The 21,406-nt window shown below is 41.5% G+C and overlaps 1 protein-coding gene across 23 annotated transcripts in view; it reads left to right on the top strand.

The window, feature by feature from the left end:
- Positions 1-21,406, top strand: part of EIF4G3 (eukaryotic translation initiation factor 4 gamma 3) — a 150,482-nt gene that overhangs the window by 79,417 nt on the left and 49,659 nt on the right. For 9 of the 23 annotated variants that reach the window (XR_005932617.1, XM_030017828.2, XM_030017829.2 and 6 more), the window contains 6 exons: positions 3,381-3,401; positions 4,234-4,413; positions 4,988-5,102; positions 9,101-9,201; positions 11,762-11,884; positions 17,440-17,599. Coding sequence is in view for 22 of the 23 variants with exons in the window: in XM_030017828.2 (XP_029873688.1) it covers positions 3,381-3,401; positions 4,234-4,413; positions 4,988-5,102; positions 9,101-9,201; positions 11,762-11,884; positions 17,440-17,599 (700 nt within the window). In the remaining variant the exon portion in view is untranslated. The remainder of the gene's footprint in view (positions 1-3,380; positions 3,402-4,233; positions 4,414-4,987; positions 5,103-9,100; positions 9,202-11,761; positions 11,885-17,439; positions 17,600-21,406) is intronic. The other 14 variants (XM_041124152.1, XM_030017826.2, XM_030017818.2 and 11 more) reach the window with 5 other exon arrangements.

The following is a 21,406-nucleotide window of genomic DNA, read 5'->3' as shown; positions in this document are numbered from 1 at the left end:
TGATTTTTCTAGATGACAGCCTCTTATCCGGTTGGCCTTCAACAGACTTTTGACACAGGGTCATGTGGGAAGAAAATTAAGCAGGAGATGATGATGGTTAATAAAAGGATATCAGGGCATGTATATATAAGGAGTGACTAAGAAGTAAAGGGCAGAGTAGTGCTGAGAGAAGTAGACAGGAGGTTAGTAGTGGATTTCCTTAATATTAGTGTTAATTACTCTGGCACAATTAGCAGGCATGTGTCTGCAGCAAACGATGAGTACAAAGCTAGAAAATGTGGTTAGCACAGGGATGCTGGATGCTGTGCAAGGAGGACCAGCACGATGGAAACGAGGCATAATCCAGCATTGCAAGGTGCAAGCCCTCATACTTCAGTGCCAAGGAGAAGTATTTATTCTATAAAATAGGAGCTGATCAGCTGAAACCACCTGTGCAATGCAATCTTTAGGTAAACCAGAAAAGTTATTTCCAGCTGAGGTAGGGAGTTATTACTGCTGTATTGGGAAGTACTGGGGAAACCCTGTCTGGAGCGTGTGCACAATTCTACTTTTTTATTTTCCAGAAAGAATGCCTTGAGCAGGTAGGTGAAGGGCTGCCGAGATGATGAGAGCTTATTGAACAAGCAGGCTAAAAGACTTGAACTTGAGGCAGCCGATAAAAGCAATGTCTGAGGGGGGTTTAGTTGTACTCTTCTGTAAGTATATTGGGGAGCAACAATAGGAGGAAAAAGTTAACAGACCATATTGCCCAGTAGTACTGACTCCAAGATAATCAAAGAAATCCCTCCCTAACAGAGGTGAATAGATATCGGATGGGACTGTGACTTGAGGACCATGGCTCAGGTCCTCACTGGTTGCTGAATGACTGTGTAGCATGTTTCACCCTAATTTAACCATTGTTAGACATAGCAAGACTTAATGTTAATTTTTGGAGGAAGCAGTCAAGGAAGGGTTGATGTAACACAGGATTTCTATCGGAAGCCTTGCTATGGCCCAGGGTACCTTCATTCTTGTCCTGTGTGGGTCCTGTATATGCTCCACTCCAAATCCTGCACTTATTAGAAGAAATAGAGACAAGATATATCTGATTTTAATCTCCTGGTGTTCTCCAATGGGACATCATTAGCATTACTTGAAAATGTTGTCTGTGCAGGCATCTGTTTGACCTTGCAAGATGAATTTTTTAGCAAATCAAGTCAGAATAGTGAAACATTTCTAAGAATGACTTTGAATATTGCTAGCTTAGCTTTGGAGGGACAGGAGCAAGCATGGAGCAGAAAACAGTTTGCCAACCAGATGATACTTGCTTTGAACAGTAAAACCCGCATACAAATCTGATACACAGTGCTCTGATGATACCGGATTTCCTTGAGAATTTTAGTTTCACTTATAGGAAATGGAGTAGCTAAAACTAATTCAAACTTTGCCAGAGAGATCTCTGTTTGGCACCTGCAAAAGCTTCTGATGGTCTTGTTGCTTGGAATAATGGATCTGCTTTTCTTCTTGCTGCGTCTGTCTTCCTTCTAGTAATGAATTTCTCCTTTTTTCTCCATCTTTGAATTTGAGCTACCTCTGCGATAGTGTGGGCAGTATAGAGTGTTTTTGAGAGGCTGGGTTTTTTAACATAGAGTTTCCTCGTCGGAGGTCCTCCTTCTTAGCACTACCATGGTGGTGTTTAATGTTTGATGAAAGAGCAAGCCTGTGCAACGCACCACTCATTTTGGTGCACAGAGCGTGCTTGCCTTCCTTCTGCTACAGCAGGAAAGAGAGCTGGCTTGTGTTTCATGAAATGGAGTTTCTTCAGCATATCACCCCAACAGATAACATCTCATGATCTTTTAGGCACAAGTTGCCAGCGATGGAAACGAAAAGCTACCCATAAACAAGGAGTTTCTGTTGCTGTAAGTTTTTCCTCAATAGTTTCAGTGGTGTTAGTAGCAGGTTTCGTAGGTGCAGCAGAAACTTAAGGAGCAGGGTTCATGTCTGCAGCTTGCACCGGTGGAGGACTCCCATCTCTTGCAGTGGAGGCTTTTCTTGCTGCCCTGTGAATGTAGTTACTGTCAGTAGAGAGGCAGGTCTCGCTTCAACCTCCAGCCCATTTTCACTCTGCATAAATACAGAATCGTGGTGGCTATTGACTTTTACCCCCACCCCACTGTGGAGACATTTCTGCTGTAACCTGCTAACAGGTTAGAAATAGTCATTATTCAGCAATTTGAAGTGAAAGAAGAAAGGACTTTTGTACTTTTTGGTGTCTTTGGATATTGGAAAATTGCAGACTCTAGTAATTCTCACCATAAATTCATCATATGCCCTTGGTTCATGCAACACTCGTGTAGTTCCCCCACATTTAGACAGACGCACAGTTTTTATTAATGTGGAAGCATGGTAATGTGTTGCTCTTCTCGTTTTCTTTCTGCACCCTTGCAACTAAACTTTCTACCCAGATAGTTGCCTTCTCCTGGTTCAGGTCACACTTACAGTGTGCCGGTGACAATTCTTCATCCAGATTAACAGGGTTGGACGTAAAATCATTGCACTCATCTTAATGGTATCTGGATTTCCGAGACAGGGAGTCATCCGTGGCTTTCCTGGAGAAACCATTTGCTATGGGGAATAACTTAGGTGTCATAAAGTCTTCAGCAGCACCAGAATGACCATTTTAAGCTCATTGTCATGTCAAATATAAAGACACCACAGCTTCCTTCCGCCCTACCCCATTCTTCCCGAATGCCAAGGCAGATAAGCCCAGCTCATTCCTGCATTCCTTAGTGGTTACCACTCTCTTTTCTTCTCACTGTTCGTGATACAGTTGCTCACAAACTATTTGCATCAATGCACTTCATCAGCCAGCAGTCTTCGATGTGATGTATGATGACCTAGTTATTATTATTTTTTTGCTTAACAATTAAATATGTGGCATTTCTTATCCTTCCAGTCTTGGTGCGGAAGTGGAGACCAAATCCGTGATTTGAGCAAGGGTTTCTGCTTTATCTACTATCTCTGTATCACTGAAAGAGACCAGAAAAGAAAAATGTTTGATGTTTTAGGAACAGAGTAAACAAAGTGTTCCTGTAGTATCGTATTTCCTGCAGTTAATCATGGTTTGGTTGGGTTTTTTTCTTTTTTTAAACTTTTATACTTCCATATAAAACTTTTCTAAAAGAGTTTCTGACCCCTGCCTTGGGATTCTGGTAGAAGAGTCCTTGGTACCAGTCCAGTGTCTTTTTCTTGCTGTTTCTGTAAGAGATTAGTGGAAAGATGAGTGGAATTGTGTGCAATTAGGGTGCATGTTATATCCTATTCCTTCCTATTGATCTGTAAGCTGTTCCATTGGCTTTCTTTCTGTTTCCTGCTGCTTTCTTGCTTCGTTATTGAAGGGAGGATTCAGACCTATACAGGTAATTTTAACTCCTGGTTCTGCATGGCATAAGTGTCTCTATCACTTCTATCATTACTCCGTTAGTGAATGCATTAATGTCTGACGCATATCTTACCGACTGAGTTTCAAGATTGCAAAGACTCCAGAGCGAGGTCTTCCAGTGCCATGAATGCTCCATACCGTGGATGCTGATGCCTTTCCCAGCGCATAAGGGTTGAGAATGGAGCGTGTACCAGTGGGTTGCTTGGTTTCCTGGACCAGGTCCATCTGCGTGGGGCATCACTTCATGCAAACATGGTAGAAGAGTTTGGTGCCACCCTGGAGGAGGTTGCCACCTTTCTGAAAACGGAAGGCAAGACAAGTCACCCGGCTCAATTTGTACAAAGGATAGGCATAAGGCACCTCTGGCCTTTGTAAAAATCTGGCTTTTTAGTGGTTCTGGAGGTATATTGGAACAGTTGCCTTGATCTTTTATTTCCCTAGGATATTTATAAAGGTGGCTTTTTTGGCAGTCAACCCACCTTATAAAAAGTATGTTTGACAAAAATAATTTTTCTAATGTTCGCTCTGAAAGTTGAGGTGTATAATTCAGTAGATACAAACTAATAATTATTGAATTTAAAGTTTCTTACCTTCTCCTACCTTGTAAAATAGAAGGCTATAGCATGATCTTGCTATTTACAAATAAACAGAAATTGTCCTGCAGTTTTCTGAATGCGTGGCAACCCTTTGAAAGCAATATTATAATTATAATGTTGTATTATATTGATATTTCAAATTCTCTCCCAGGAAGTCTAACCGGTTCTTCGTTTTCTCTCCTCTCTCCCTCCTTTCTCCCTTCCCTGCCCTAGTTTTTTCAGAGGCCTCAGATACAGCCTCCAAGAGCTACCATCCAGAACAGCAGCCCTTCCATCCGTCCTGGTGCGCAAACGCCAACTGCGGTATATCAAACCAACCAGCACATCATGATGGTTAATCATCTTCCAATGCCCTACCCGATGCCTCAGGGCCCTCAGTACTGTATACCACAGGTAAAAATACATTGTCCAGGCACCTAAGGAACAGCAAAACAACATTTGCTCCATCTGGATTTTCTCAAGACCTGCTGCAGACTGGGGTGGTGGTGTTGAAATTAAGCTGGTAGTTGCATATGTAGCCTCTGTCCTTTTTCTGTATGAAGTATTTGTTCTGTGCATGGAGGCAGTAGGAATAAATTACCTTTCTAGTTTTTGAGGTCCCCCTCAAAACCGGTGTGAAACTAAGCTCTTGGAAAATGTTTAGTGCAATAAATGTATCTAAATTGACTTAATAGATCTACAATTACTCTAAAACCTTGGGCCTCATAAAAACACAATATTGCTGAAATCAGGGGAGTGACTGTTTTCTACTGCAGCTCTCATGTCCTCCCTGTTGTGTCTTTAGACGACATGCCTTACCTCTTTTTTTTTTTTTTTTTTTTTGACAGTAACATTTCTGAATCTATCATTAATCCGTTTGATAATCCCATCCCTGTTGATTTGGGGGGCTCGATTACAGGCTCTGTATGCAACAGCATGAAGATGCCCAACTCCTTGTAAACTGATGGTTATTTTTTTTCCCTCCTAGTATCGTCACAGTGGCCCTCCATATGTCGGGCCCCCACAGCAGTATCCCGTTCAGCCGCCAGGACCAGGACCCTTTTATCCAGGACCAGGTCCTGGAGAATTCCCCAATGCCTATGGTAGGTTCTGCTTGGAGATTTCTTATAAAGCATTTCCTGGGTGTGTTTTTCTGTTGTCAAGCTGAAGATTTATAATAGTGAAATAGATTAGTATTTGTTTGAACTTCAAATAGCTGCTCAATTTGGTTGTGTCACAGCCCTTATTATTCACTCCTGAAAAATTCACAATAACAGAGTATTGTTTGTATGAGTTCTTAAGGAAAGGCTGCAACTCACAGAACTACACATAATCACACGTGAACAAGAATGGTGGCTATTTGTTATTCCCTGCTCAATCATTATTATTTATTAAGGTATTGTGAATACATCTGGCAGCCCTGGTTTCCATTGAGCTGTGCCCTGAATATGTTCACAGCAATACAGCAGTTAACATTTCTTATCCCTGTATTCCTTGTTCGGTGTTTAGTGAGGGAGAAGAACAAGCCATGTGGTTTGATTCACCGGTCTTATTCTGCAAAGATCAAGGTAGTCCAGTCGAAGAGTTTGTAACCCTTGCACAGGCTGAAATTTGCCCTTTTAATGGGCAACTCCTGATCTCACCTTTTCTCAAGCAAAAGGGTTGGGAGACAGCCCAACATCGTTGTGTGTGCTGTGGTTGTTTGGCACACCTTATTCAGTATATTTGATTGACTCCCTCAGGTACTGAGCTTCAAAGCTGCACCTAAAAATTCAGAGGCTGCATGTCCAGTGCTGGGCATCCCTTCTGCCTGCATCTCACTGGTCCTTGACTCCTCCAGGACCTCACAACTGCCTCACTTGGGTCCCAGTTTGCGGACCCCATGTAACAGTGGGTGACTGTCCTTTGCTGTCCTGTGACACCTCTTCTCTTGGCAGTCATCTTTTACATAAAAGTAATTAAGTCCTTTCTTAATAATTTCCAATGCGTTGTCATGTACAATATATATCATACTTACAGTCTCCTCTAAGGTTTTCTGTGGGATCTGTATTTTGATAGTTAAAACAAATCAGCTCCTGCAAGCTGTATTTGAATGAGATGCAGAATTAGGTGTCTTGCAGTCATGTATATCACTTTTTTTTTTTTTTTTTTTTTAATTTACCTTACCTTCCTTATTTATGGGAACATTGAAAAATCCATCAGGATGATTCTAGTCATCACCATGTTGTATGAGTAGGGTTTTTTTTTAAGGGTCTTCACCTCTTGATACCAAATTTGAGGTATTTTGTTCAGTCTGATTGCTACCTGCCCAAGCACATTCTGTAATCTGTTGGGGGCAGAGATACTGTCAACTTTCCATGTGGCTTTAGCGGTTGGTATTTCAGAGTGTTAGAAGTGAATGATTACCTTCCAGGCTGAACAATGACAACCCTGTACCATTGGCAGAATTGCACGTTTGCTCTTCATAAATACACATCCCTTTTAAAGGGGAGAAAAGCCCCAGTTGCTTCCCTACTTATAATTTTTAAATGTCTGTACTCTTTTTTTTTTTCCCCTCCTTCTTTCTTTTTTTTATTTATTTAGTGTATAGCGATCTAATGGGACTACTTTGAAAGGTTGCCATGAAGCCTTCAAACCTGGTTATGCAATTTCTGAATAAAAGGAGAGAGCAATTACAAGGCAGCTAGTTCCTGTTTGCTTATCCTAGGAAAAAATAAAGAGAAGAAATATTGCAATGGTTCTTTAAATCTGATCCTCTAAATGAGGAAATTACCCATTTTTTCTGCTGTTACAGGTCTGCTTTCTTATTTTCTGCTCGCTTAATGCCATTTGTCTGTCTTCACTTCTGTAATTTGGAAAAGGTTCCCTTCCGGTTCCTTTCCACTCCTGAAAGTGCCTGGTTTCTTGCACAGAGGCTTGTAATCTTTCAGTCCCAGCTTGTTTTTAGGTTGCTGTGTCTGCAGAACATCAGTGGGTGAACCTGGAGCCCTCTGTCACGCAGAATGTTTTCCAGGCAGAGGAGGTTTAGCCAAGGAAGAGGATGATTACAGGTTTGCCTGTACTCATCCACCTTTCCCTCCTGTTGCTTCCTTGCTATTTATATAGGGACTGGAAGTGTTCACTCTCTCACCAGGTGCTGCTCATGGCATTGGGAGACAACTGAATTTTCAATACAGGCATGGATAATGCTGCTGGCAGTGGCCCTTCCCATAAACCTCAGGACTTCATAGCCAGTGTGGCTGCTAGACATCAAATCATTGCAGTTTGACAGGCTGTAAAGAAGGTGATAAGGGAAAATAATGCAGAAGACAAAACTTGTGAAGATGGACAGTGCATTTTTTTTAACTGTCTCAGTTTTGCAATTAATTGTTCTCTTTTATATCAGTCAGTTTCCGTTCTACCCTGGGAAAGACCTTGAAATGATGAATGGAAAGGAGGGAGAATAAAACTTGGGTGCCGCTGAACTGGAAAGGATCAAAAGGCAGGGTGGAGAGCAAAGAGCGTTGCACTGAAAAATGCACTTGGTTTGTTGCCACAGAAGCTGTATTTCTTCCCAGAAGTTACTCTTGCTTTTGGGGATTTGCTTTTTTAAAAGTATTCTTCATAAAGGAAGAGCCCTTCCTTGAGTTATGCTGTAGCTCGCTCTCTGGCGGGGATCACATTACAGGCAATCTGATTAGATCTGGTTTCTAGGAAACTAGAAATCAGGATAATTAACACGTTGCAGGGCTCCCAGGCTTGCTCCTGTCCTCTCACATTATCTGAACTCATGTTGTACACCTGGCTGGCTTGGCCAAAGCATTAGTTGGAAGAGTTTGAGGCTTCATCACTGTTTTTAAGGAGAGAGGCAGGAGGACTCTCGCTTCCCAAGCCATGGGCATGCTGACGGAGACTTTTGTGCCCTGAGGCCAGATCTGAAGTCACGCTGCTTACTGTGAAGTTCAAAATGAAAAGTTTATTGAGTCGTTTAGGCCACCTTAATTGCAGCATCCGAGAGTGAATATAGCAGGCTGAGCTTTTAGCAGCTTGATGGCGGTGCCGTGCAACGCTCTCTGCTTTCAGCTACCTGGCTGCTATTTCAGCAGTGAAAAGTTCTTGTTCTGAGCTTGCAGACAGGGAGCCTGCTCTGAGCTTTTGCTTTCCAGCTCTCGGTTTGAGGAATGTGTCCTTTGAAGTTGCAAATCAGATTGTGCTGGGGTGGCTTTGTTTGCTTTCTTGGATTTCACCGTTTGCTTGAGATAGTAATAACCTCCCGTTTTGGTTACAGACGCACAATACAGATTTTCATTCCCATTTAAAGGTTAGTTCAGTTGAAGAATAAATCACATTGCTCCAGAAGCAAGTGCAAGCAGGCAGTCCACCCAGTATCCATGCCTAGAAGGGAGAAAACCCAGCACCATCTTACAAACTCAATTGATAATCTGATCCGCAGACAGAAGACAGCTCTACTATGCCACCTTTATTTATGTCTGGCACGTTTTTAAAGCACTCAGTCATTTTGAGCCAGTCTTATTCTGTAAAGAAAAACATAATGAAACTATATTGGATATTATGAATGTAATCCACAACGTGGTATAATTTTGCAATAATAACCATTGTCGTGCTTTTTTGTGTTGCAGCATGACAAGAACATTGCTTGTAATTAAATTTTCTGGCTATGCTTCAAAATAGGTTGCAGTTGACCTTGCAAATTCTTTGTAATGGTTTGACTGAATTTCTCTACAACGACAAAAAAACCCCAAACAACAAACCCACCTGTTTGTCTGTCAAAGGAGTCCAAGGATGGGCCACTTATCTTTTCATGCCTTGGTGATTTCAGCAGCCTCTCTGAAATGGATGCACGTGATCGTTTTTCTCTGCTCATGGAGGAAAAAAATGAAGTAGTGACTTAATGGCTTGTCTTGATGGAGTAGCAGCTTCTGTTTTAGTGGAAGTGGGGAAGAGCAAAACACGGACCGGTGACCAGCTGGATGTTAGAAGATCTGGTTTTTGAAGGGAGGGAGGAGTAGGTGGCCAGTTTTACCTCTTGTACTTGCTTTTGTTTCATTAACAGATGAACTGAATTTTTCACTCTTGTTTCTGTCTTCTTGTCCTCTCCCAGGAGCACCTTTTTACCCAAGTCAGCCAGTGTATCAGTCAGCACCCATCATAGTGCCTACACAGCAGCAGCAGCCTCCACCAGCTAAAAGAGAGAAAAAAACAGTAAGTGATCATCCTTAACTGGTACATCCCTTCTGAGAATTGTCCTGGTTCTAAGGTTGAAGGAAATTAATAGCGATCTTAAGCTTAAACCTGAGCTTCATCTTTACAGAGAGGCTAAGTCTTACCTTTCACGCCTAAGTGTAATTAAACATTGCACAACGCTGCAGTGGTTGTCTTATTTTCAACTTTCTATGGGGACTTCCTGCTCTGACTTTGTGACATCTCAGCCACTCAAAAAGGAAAATATTTTTGCTGGTTTTGTAACGAACATAAATGAAAGCTGCATTGTTTTCCCAAGCCTGGGATCCTCAGCTGCCTGCACTGCTGCTTAGAGTTTTACCAAAGAGCCAGGTGGGCATGAACAAACTCAGATCAGTTTGGGAGCCTGTTGGGAATTGGTTCAAATTGACAAAAAAGAAATTGTTCAATATTATGCCTTGGAAAAGTTAGAAAAACAGTAAGGTGCGCACTTATTTGTAGGTTTGAAAGAACCTGAACACATGACATTATCAAAGTAGGTAGAGGCTTGGAGACCACATTTCCTCAAGATACACAGATTAATGGAATTTAAATCCATTTGCAGGTGGATGATGGTAGGGAATAGTAAAGACACACCAGGTGAATGTAACATTTAAACAGAAAACATTAGGAGTGGACTTGAACATGTGAATGAATAGTTGATTCTAAATGATTGAAAAGGAAGTTACGTTACATCACTATGTGTGTTAGGGTGGTTTGAAAACATTAGTAGAACTGTTTCCTGGGAGAAAAAAGAATGCAGGACTTGTACATGTCTCAAAATGCAGAATATTTGTATCTTTTGATTTTTGAAGATGATTTGAGATGACACTTGATTTGGGAAACTGGAAGAGCTGAACAATGTGTTAGCTGGGCTTGTAAGAAAGACCTTTTTTGTAGCTGCTCTCAGCAAAAGGTGATGCAACTCTTTTGCTACCTCTTCACCATCCTCTTCAGTCCTGAGGAGTCTCTTTTCAGCATCCAAAACATGACATGGCCAGATCATTGATGCCATTTGAAATGCAAAGATGTTCAGAAACACTCAACTGTGGTTAAGACAGTTTCATGCCAACAAAGCTAAGTTCTTTGAAGCAGAAAGGCAAAAGGTTTTTTAAATGCCTGAGATGCCTTTCTCTGAACGTACTATTTCAAGTTGCTAATCTGGGTCGCAGCTGAAGAAATGAGAGAAATTAAAGAAAAATTAAATGTATATATGTTCACACCTGGTATGCACCATTAGTTGAGTATTCGAGTACTACAGGCTATCAGGCAGGGAAAGCTTGTTTTAATGCCATTGACTACTTGTCAAGAGGAGGAAGAGGATAGGAATTCGTGCCAACTCTTAAGTCCTTGTAGCTGTGGTTAATTAAATGTTTTAGCAGAAAAACTCCCATCAAAAACAAGAGAAGACCACATATTGTCAACATGCTAAGTACCACATGTATATTTATTTGTCTTCATAACCCAAGAGTCAAGAAGACATCACACGATACTGAAGTTGATAAATAACAAAACCCTTCTGCAGCTAACAACTTTAAATGTTGCTGACTGAAAAAAGCATGTCGGTTTCCAGTGAGACCCCTGCCCTCAGAAGGATTATGTCTCGGTTTGCTTGTGGTTGTGCGTTGTGCTCAGTGCAATGGGGACTTCTGCATGCAGTTTATGGACTGAGTTCAACCAAGAGCACTGTCTTTAGGTTTATGGAAATCTTCAGTTTTTATATTGAAAATTAAATACTCTGTTCCAAATTAACCCAGACAGCTTGACTGTTCCCTGTATTCGGTGACACACATTGGCTCAAGTGTCAGTTGAGGATTCAAATGAGTGTGTTCTTGAGTGGTTTATTTTGGAAAATATTTTTCCTTCCCATTTTGGGGCTGTGAAGAGGCTCAAAAACCATACTTGTTTACTAAATGCTGATGAGTTTCATAGGACTTTAGTTTGTTCTTCTTGCTGTTTCCCTTTCCTTTGCTCAGTATTTGTTGTTTGATTCCCTCTGTCTTGTTGGTGTGACTTTTCTCAATGGGGAAGGGAAAACCAAAAAGAGCTGATGTGCTTTCCCCCTTTACCAGCAGCTGGGTTGGCAAGGTCACTGAATTACATATCAGGGTAAAACATGGCCTTTTTTTTTTTTTTTTTTTTTTTTTAAATTCTTGCACTTCCCACTAACTGGCAAGCTTAGTTCTGTAGCTAAACAGTCTGCTAAATTTTCTGAGTTGCAGTAAACTTATTTTCCAGGAGTAGAGACCATATTCTGAATTACAGGGTCATGCACTGAGTGAACATATTTAGACTTAACTGGTGTGTTTGATGAGTGTTTTGATTAAATTAGGTTTTGAGATTAAGGGATGGCATACCATGCATTTCACGTTATTGAAACAAACCACATTCCAGTGTTCCTGCAAAGCATCAGCTCAATCCAGAGCATCTCCTACTGAGTGTAATGGAATTATGTCCTGTCCATGTTCTCCTCTCCATAAACCCCAAGGACAGCGTGTAACTGGAAGACTTGTTTGAATTATTTCTTTGTTCAATACCGCAGATCCGAATCCGGGATCCAAACCAAGGAGGCAAAGATATAACAGAAGAAATAATGTCTGGAGGGGGCAGCAGGAACCCAACGCCTCCCATCGTGAGACCCACTTCCACACCTACTCCACCTCAGGTAATAAAGTGGCCACGTAGCCTTCTCCCAGTGACATCTGCTTTGCTTTGCTGTTTGTTAGAGTGAATTCCTGTATCTTCCATCCACACCACCGATCACCTCAGACACCTGGATGGTCCGAAGTTGTCAGTGTTCTTCAAGAATTTTATTTCCCGCCCCCCCTTCCCCTCCAAGTTTGGTCATTTTTACCAGCCTGTAGCTTGTAAAATGTGGAGCTGCAGTGCTGCTACAAGTTGCCCATCCCTGGTTTTGTATCAGCAGTAGATTTTAGAGCTTGTAAAGACTTTCAGTGTTAAAGGAGAAGCCAATACATTCGTGAGAAATGTGGTGTTTCTGTTAGAGTCTTGTGTACCCGGAAAGTCCATATCATGCATGTGATCGATTATATATCTTCAGTTGCATCACTGTCCATACTAATGTCTTTCTGCCTTAGTAGTGTTGTTTTAGAGTAACCAGAATGACTGTAGCTCAGGAATTTTATCACAGAACTGTGATAAATCTATCACAGATTTGGTGTCCCTGTGTTCAACCTTAAAAATGCATTTTTCTCATGTAGGAAAAAGCATAAATATCCCAAACTGACATTTTCCATAGCTCATAAATCTCTTCCTGTCACACACATTTGAGTTTGACCCCTTCTAAGTCTCTGTATCCTGCTTCATCTGAGAAGTCCATGTGTAACGTCTGGAAATTAAACTGATTGGACATCCAGGTCTGTTCTAGTCCTTTTTGACCCAGGGCCAAAAGAGCACGCTCGGACTTGCAGACCAGCAGTCCTGACGTGGACGTAAGTTCACCATTATGTGAACCGCTGGGGCTGCAAGTGGCTGCGTTATCTAATTAGAAAATGATTTCTATCCTCTGACTACTCTTCCCCACCTGCAGGAGGAAGAGGCGATGCCTCTTTCATCTCCCCATAGCATCAGAGATGGAGAGGAGGCGCGTGGCAGCTGCTGTCCTCTTCCCAGCTGCCGGCTTGGTGTAGCTGCTGTTTGTTTGCTTCATACATCATCTTGGTTCTCCATCTCTCTTTTGGGAGAGATGGTGCTAAGCCACAGGCTGCTGAACTTAAAATTTTTTGAACGATTGGAGTAGAAACTCTATGGTTTGGCACAAGCCTTGGAAGTTGGCCATGTTTTATTGGAGGTTGTTGCCCACTGCTTGGGGGCCTGATTAGAAGAAATGAAGCTTCTCTGAGTGATGGGTGGGCTTTAGATCAGAGCCTGGCTGAGGCTGGGGTGCGATTTCTTCTTCTTCCACGTTCTTCATTGTTTAATGTCACCAGTTTTTGCTGGCTTTTAGGTGAAACAGCCTTTTCTGAGCTGAAACCTTACTTTCCCCCTCTGCATCTGGAGAGTTTTTCTGCTGACTGTCCTGTGCTGAGGCAAAAGCACAAGCTTGCCTTGAGACACCCATTGTGCTGGAGCAGGGGCTTGAGGTTACAGCTGAGCCAGTAAAAGTGTAACTGCGATCACTGAGATGAAATAAGAGCCTGGCCTGCAGATCTCCCCTCTGTTGAGACCAACGGGATAGTTACGGCTTTTGGCCATTCCCCTGGTTCAGTCGAATCCTTTTGTCGCATGAAGGCATCGCCATGTGCTTTGGGTCACCCGCTTTCTCCTCCTGGTCTCCATCGTCAGCAAGCAGCAGCAAGGCACCATGCTCGAGCAATTCCTGTCTAGCTGTGTTTTTGCAACAAGGTCTGCAATGCTTGACTGGAAAAAGCTATTTTTCTGCCCAAGAGTGGTCTGATGATTTGCAACTACAGCTGGAAGGGAAGAGAGCCAAGAGCTGGTTACGTATAGAATCATTTAAACTTCTTTTCGAGCGTTTTCCATGAGAGAAGATACTAGTGATGTAAAACGTTGGAGTGCTGGTGAGATATTCTTCCTGTTACTTCATGCTGAATGACTTTCCCCATTAGAAGTGGGGAAGAGTTGAAAACAGCCAGGGTTTCAGATTATGTTTATGCATGGTGCAGCTAATCCAGGCACTTACCGGCTCATTTTTGCAGTCTGAAACCTATTTTAAGATACTACAATTAAGTCAAACAGGATGAAATAAATGTTTTTCAAGAGGAGATTAATAAGCATGAATTTTTATCAGCTGTAATTTATATGCAGAGCACAGCAGTGATGTCCAATCATCTACTTCAAGTCAGGTATGCAAATACTTCATTGATTAATATCCAGGCTTTGTTTTGGTTAGGTACTTGGAACCACATTTGTTAATCACAGAAGAGCTCTGAAATTGTGCTCACCAGAAAAAGTTCATTAGTGTAACATAACTGAAAATTTAAGCCCACTTGAGCCAGGAAATTCAAAGTTATTGTCCCAACAGCATCTCTAATTCATTTCTTTGGAACAAGTGTTGTATCTTGGATGAAATTAGATGATGCCTTAACAACTATGCTCAGTGGCTGAATTCCAGTAGTGGTGGATGTTATAATTTTGAACAGTCTAAAATCAGTAAACTTTAAATATTCAGCCATAACTTTGCTTGAAACGTGCTAGTGCTTTTTTGTATTCCCTTTCCCCAGCTGATAAAAGCTGTGAACAGTCAGTGTGAACTTCATGTGAAAATACCTGCCTATTGAAATGCTCACAGTTTAGGGCAGCTCCTGGAATAGGTGCGAGGGGGCTATCATTACTGTTGTCTTCTTCCACCACCCCTTTGGATCAAACCCTGCACCTCGGGGGGTTTGGTGAAATTTCATCTGGTTGAACACTCAAAATGCAAACATGCAATCTCCAGGCTTGATGAATGAAATACCATCTAATCAAAGTGACTCCCAGTCCAAAGTATGCTAAATGCTAGTAATGCTTCTTTTATATTGATGGCCAGTATCTGATTCTGTAATCTCTTTATTTAAATTACACAAGCACAGAGGGAGAAACTTGCTCAAGAAGTGCATGGAAGCCACTGCTGTAGACCAGTCCCTGTCCCAAATTCTACATTTGAAAAAGAAGCCATTTTATAATAATAGGTTTCAAAATTTTCTTTTTTTTTCCTTTAAATTTTGATTTGTTTTTTTTTTTAACTGACTCAAAGAAAACCCAAAACTTTGATAACACAGGCCTGAAGCACCCTCTTCTCTTCATAGATTAAGTGCTTAACATCAAAAAAAAGTTGGACTTGTCCAAAAGATGAGCATCGCTGCCAAGACTCACACCATGTGGTTTTAGCTATTTCCATGCTTTTCATATCTCCTGCTTTGGTCAGCGTTGCTGACCAAAAAGTGCTTTAGGTGGAGCCTTCCCAGCACTTCCGCAGTGGTGCCTTAATTGCTTAAAGTTCCTGCAAGAGAAGCTGGCAGTAAGTGGAGATATTATTTATACGTTTTTAGCAGAACACTATTTTTCACACTATATTTTTTGCTGGGAAGTTAAATAAACCCCAGGACCATGTATTAAATCTGGCTATGGTATTTACTCAGCACCGACTTACATAGAAGATCACCTTTTAAAGAGTAAGAAATGCTCTTATTTTCCTGGCAAACCTCTTCCAAGTATCAATGAGTTTGTCACACTTTGTGTTTGCTCGGTCTACGGGCCATGGTAGGATAGAATAACACAGAGCAGCTCTTTTAGCATCATAAATCATGAGAGCAGTTTTGAGTGGTTTTTTTTTTCCTAGAAAGTCTCTAAATGCTCCATTTTGAAACGGCGAGCCTATAAGGGTCAGTACTTAAGTACCATTTATATTACTTTGCAATATCATTCCCACAAAATCAATGAGTGTTTTCCAAATTCCTTAAGAAAACATGTTTACTGACCCAAAAAGTTTCTAGGCTTACAAGTTCTTTGTCCACTAGTCTCGTCTGGTTCCTGTGACTCTTAGCACATTCTCCTTTTTCCCCACTGCTTTCATCCATAGATTTTTCATAAAATGAAAGTAGTGATCCGCTGAGGATGAAGGAAAGCGTTCTTGAAACCTGCTCATTTGTAAAACTGTTTTCTTTGGCTTCCTTCAGATTTGGCTGGAGGTAGGGATGCAATTCTTCATCCATAGTCCAGCTGATCTCATTGGGCTCATTCCTGGAAGAGGAGCAATCCCAAATAAAATTTCAACCCTTCACCCTGCTTACTTAGTTTTTCGTTTGGTTTTTTTTTTTTTTTTTTTCCGGATGTGCTTTTTCCACAGTCCTCCTTTACCTTTCTGTTGCCTGAAATGGTGAAAAACATTGAATTGAAGATAATTCATTCTTTATTCTGCACTGTTCAGATGCAATAGCTGAAAAACCTGTAAATGGGAGCAAAAAAGAGTCCCAGGAAGAGGAGCAGGTTGCTAGAGAGTTTCTTTTTTTAGGGAAATAAGTTTTGCATTGATTTCTGATAGCCTGTCTGAAAGAAGGAATTAGACACCCATGTCTTGGGCACTCTGCTTTATTTTGTTTGTTTAAAAATCCCTTTTCCTGTAGATCTTCTGAGAAGTCAGCATGGATGTATAGCTAGATGAGAAGAGTCATCTGCAAAAAGCTGCGTGGCTTTCCACTTCAGAGTATTAAATTTAAATTTAGCCCTGTTTTCTTCTGTGCATGGTCCCTGATGCGTGTTTAAGGGGATTTTGCAAATGTGAATAGTTGACTTGCCCCATCTATGTTCACTCTAACGTACACAAGTGCTTTACCTATAAGTTTGGGTGTGTTTGGTGTAGTTATTTAGTGTTACACAAGGTCTTCCTTACATTCGGAGATAAAATACAGGGGATTTTTTCTGTCTTTATTGAACCTTCATGAACCCAAGTGAAATGTTTGTCCCAATAATGGTGCGGACATGATTAGAATATGTGGCCTCCGCAGCAGGCCATGGATTTTTCAGTCTGGTGACTTCGCTGGTCTTGCAGTTTTGTTTTTTATATATAGAATATCTCAAATTCGCTCTGTGCTGATTGGGAACCAGCTCCTCCTGCTCTCCTTTAGATTGATGCACAATTGGTTTTATTCTCATACTACCCAGTAGGTACCATCTGTAAGTCTGTTTGTAGAGGGCATTGGATTTTTTTTTTTTTTATATGATCACACAGTTACGATCAATCTAGATTGTTTTCCTAGTGCAATAACAAGTTACTGTGTGTGTGCACAGAGATACATATATACACTATTCGTGCGTGCATACACACATTATCTATCTATAAATAAATATATAGAAAAATAAATAAATATTTAAGGTGTTTGAAATAACTGATCAGTTGAGAAAGGAGTCAAGTCCAAAAAGCAAATTTAAATTATGGAGAGGTCCAGGAGTCTTGGTGTATATCCGACTTTTTGCAGACTACGCAGAGGAGCATTTCTGCTGCTCTTGGAAGAAGCATTCGAAGAATGAAGTGTGTTAATAACTGTGCTGTGCTGTCTCTTTCTTGCTGTTGTTAACAGTAATCGTCTCTTTTTCCCCTTTTCCTGCTGCCTTTTCCTCCCTTCCTTTCCCATGTCCTTTTTGAATTTATTCAATCGGTCTGTGTATCTTTTCTCTTTATTTTCCCTGCCTTTTGTTTTTCTTTCCTATCCCACCCTATTCTTGTCTCCCCACTTGCTTGCTTGTGCTCCATGTTGCTAGTTTTTATGTTCGCACGCTCATTATCACCCTTTTTTGTACTTCAAATCTCAGCAGCTGTCCAGCCAGGTCCCCGAACACAGCCCTGTGGTTTATGGGACTGTGGAGAACACCCATCTCGCTGCCAGCACCCCTGTCACTGCGACTAGCAACCCGAAGCAAGGTTTGTTGATGGATATTTCCTTCCTGATTATTTTTAGTCTTTTTTTTTTTTTTTCCTTCTTTCTTGTTTCAGTTTAAATATTTTTGGCATGGAGACAAGCAGTCAGCAGAAATAGGAGGGGAAAGACTTTTTTCCTCTAGTGGAACATTTTAACAATGTGTTGCTAAGGGAATTAATTGAAATTTGCCAATGTGAAACTGGTTAAAAATAATTGTATTCAAGCTTATATGTCCTAAAAGTTGTTTCAGAGCACCTAGCAGCATGCACCTCCTCTCGCCTACATGCCATCCTTTAGAAACAAGTGTGTTATCAGTAAACTGCTCTTAGCCAGAGAGGCTTTATACCATTTGGACAACTAGCCATAGCGATGGCACGTAACCAGAGCATCATATGGCTCCTCCAGAGCTGCTTGTGTATCCTGTCCTACAGGACATGAGCAATATTAATTAGGAAAAAAAAAAAATTAGAGTGCAAAGTATCTCATAAGTGGCATAGCAAATTTTGCTGACTTTAGTAAATATGGCACAGATGGAAGAAGTTTCTTAAAGTGATTACATTTCCTTCTCATATCTAAGAATAGACATTTGAAGGGAGATTTTTTTAAACTGTTCAAGGAAAAGGTGTTGCAGGAGGGAAGGTGGAGCGTGCCAAGTCCCTTCCCACACAGAAATTTTATAGCCACCTAAAAGCCATTGAAAAGCTGTAGTTAATAATGTGTATACTGTTGTCGTGTTAACGGACTTGGTGTTGGAATAGAGTTGACACCACGGTTTGCTTCCCGGTTATTCACTGCATTGCAGCTTTTGAGGTTTCTGCCTACAGCGATGTGTACATGGAAGTCGAGAAGTGCCATCTTTCAGTCATGAGTGTATCCTGTAAACTTTGAGCCTGCTGAGATTATTTTTTTTCACAGTATTTGCTAGAGGAAAACTAAGCTCCAGAGGAGCACAGCTCTAGGAAAGAGGAAAAGAAGCTGCCTCTGATGTTTCAGAAGTCATAGATCCAAATAGCAGCACAGTCGCTGCTTGAAAGTAAAGGGAAGTACCCCTGAGGCTAACTTGTATCAGATTCTAAAACTTGCTGAAAACGTTGCTCTTCTACAGCCATAGTGTAGACTTCAGGGTTTTCCCTCAGTGCAAACTGTTCCATGGATACCTCTCTAAACTGCAGTGTCTAGAAATGGTTGAAAAGGGACCTTTTGGAGATCACCTGGTCCCATCTCCCACTTGAAGCGGGACTAGATCTTTGTGCAAAACTTAGATGTCTCTCTCACCTGAAAAAGTTGTCGACGGGTTTAATGTATATCAAATCGGCTGTGATTGTGCTGGCCGAACGGAGCGTGCAGGCTCACTGCCGTGCGTTGCTGCTCAGCTCTGGCACAGCTGCTCTTTCCGGTCTGTGTTCGTGTCCCCACTATGCCAACCTGCCCAAGTCCCGCTTGCTGCCAGGGACAGGCTCTGAGCACGCCGAGGTGCGTGGTGGCACTGGGACTTGAACAACTGATGACCGTGATGCAGGCACCAAAATGTATCTGCCGTTTCAAGCAAGTTGATGCTGAACTGTAAAATCCAGCACTTCACATCACAGTATTTCAACCCTGTGTATAAAACCTTGTATTTCCAGGACAAGCGGGTCTTATCCCTCTTCTCTCTCTCTTTAACTTCATCCTTTTGTAGGCAATTGGAAGTAAACTGGAACTAAGTGGTCTTTATTGAGTTAGTTACACAGGTCTGACTGTGCTGGTTTAAATATAAATCAGGGCTTGGACTGGGATTTAACACTGATGAGCTTTCCTGTGTTTATCTCCATTCCATCCCAGAAAGATTCAAACATTTGTTCCAGTCCAAAAATTGCTAAAGAGCACATTTATGTAAGCATTGCAGAGAAAGAGCGAGCCCTGAAATAACACCATTAGCATTCGACTGTGGCCTCGGGGTGGGGGAGAGCAGCGGTGGTGTCAGTCACTGGACAGAGCGAGTTAAAGGTGAAGGAAGTTTAGACACTATTAAAATTATTTATTTAAACAGAGCTAGTGACTCGGGGGGCACATCTTTCCAGAAATACATGCCAAGGTATCAAAATAATTTTTCATATTGTGCCTGATGTTGGGGTTTTTTTGTTCCAAAACAAAAGTAGTCATAGATAGGGTTGCATGGCTTTCTCAAGCAACTGTTTATTAAAACCAGTATTATTGCTTCCCTTAAGACCCCTCCGCCACGTTCATTAGTGGATCACATTCTCCCTTGTGCCCTTCACCTCGTGCGCTCGTTTGCATCAGTTGAAATTTGGTATAAAGCTATCATTCTAATTTTGTGATATTCAGCGATCATTTTGCAGTTATTTATAACTGCGCGCAGCATTTGGCCTGTTTGCTGGGTTGGGGATTGGGAGCGGAGCATGTGTGCTGTGCCAGCAGACCCAGCCTCTGTTATTTCTCACTGCAAGTGTCTGCAGTCCCTGTTATCTTTGCGTTGAAGTCATTAGCGAGGCTGAAATTGGGATTGCATTGCACTTAATATCCTTGTTTTTTTCTTTAAAAGACAAGCATTTGGCATTTGCTGCTTTTAAAGCAGCTTCTGGCTTTTCAGGCTTCAAAATTCATACATGATTTGGAGGAATATAGGAATTGCTACTGTAATACCTTGAAAAGTGGCATTATTTTGGGGCAAGCAGTTAGATGTCATTCCTATAGATGCCCCGGGTGCATATATATCAGCCAGGCTGTAGAAGGCAAGGATATTGCTGGAGAATTCAGGTCAAGCTGATGGCAGAGCATGCAGGAACCTGGCTGCAGGCCAGGCTGGTGCAGAACTTGTAATGGGGTATAATTGTGCATGAAATCAGGGCTGTTCACGTTTACTCAGCTTGCACAGGTTCAGTGGGATGTTTGGAGGAGTATTATTATTTTTTTAAAACTCTCCGCAAATCCTGCGATGTATCAGACACAGAGAATGTATAACACAGTTTGTGAAAAATAGATTAATGTCAGATCCCGAAGTTTGGAAAACTTTCAGCCCCTCCGCTGACACTATGACTCAGTAACGTGTGCTCCAAAAACTGCCTGCGAAGCCAGCATCTGTACCGCCTCGTGAATGTTTGCATCGGGACAAAAGATGGAAAAATGGCAGCAAGCCCAGCGATTATTTTCAGATAAACACTGCAAAGCAGAAACAAATTCCTGTATCCAGTAAAATCTTGCCTATCCACTGCTCTGGGCAATCGTTGCCACTGCGACCACCCAGCAACACAGCTCCCTCTCTGGCTTTAATGTCTTTGCATGGAGGAGATAGCAAACATCTGTCCTGCTGAGTTTGTAAAAGTATTTCTAATGAAGAGTAATTTTGCAAGATTTGTATTTATCTGGAGATTTTTTTAAAATATCTATTGATGGAGCAACCTTTCCTCCTGAACAGCCTAGCGCTTCCAGTAAATACTTTCTAAATATAATGTGAGGGATGATCTTGGCATATTTAGGAAAAGGGATCTGATTCAGTTTGGATGAATTGCATTGATTTTTGTTTTCCCTTCGCAACTGTATGTTGTTTCACGTGACTGTTTCTGTAACAGTTGGCAGGGATGAACGTTCCTGTGCCAGGACTTTGAGATTTGTTCTCAGTGGTGGTCATTCAAGATTTACTTCTCATTAGCCAAATCTGCTCATTGTTCTTCTGAAATTCCCCCTCCTCAGATTACTTTTCTCCTTGAATTTTGCACACACAGCCTGTATCGGTGGCTAATATATTGGCCAAATAAGGTGCAGTTTGAAGAAAGTGTGTTTAAACCACTGGTTTTAAAAACCAGGTGTGT

The sequence above is a fragment of the Aquila chrysaetos genome, chromosome 6, assembly GCF_900496995.4.
Source record: "Aquila chrysaetos chrysaetos chromosome 6, bAquChr1.4, whole genome shotgun sequence".
Classification (NCBI taxonomy): Eukaryota; Metazoa; Chordata; class Aves; order Accipitriformes; family Accipitridae; genus Aquila; species Aquila chrysaetos.
This window is presented reverse-complemented; position numbering and strand designations above follow the sequence as displayed.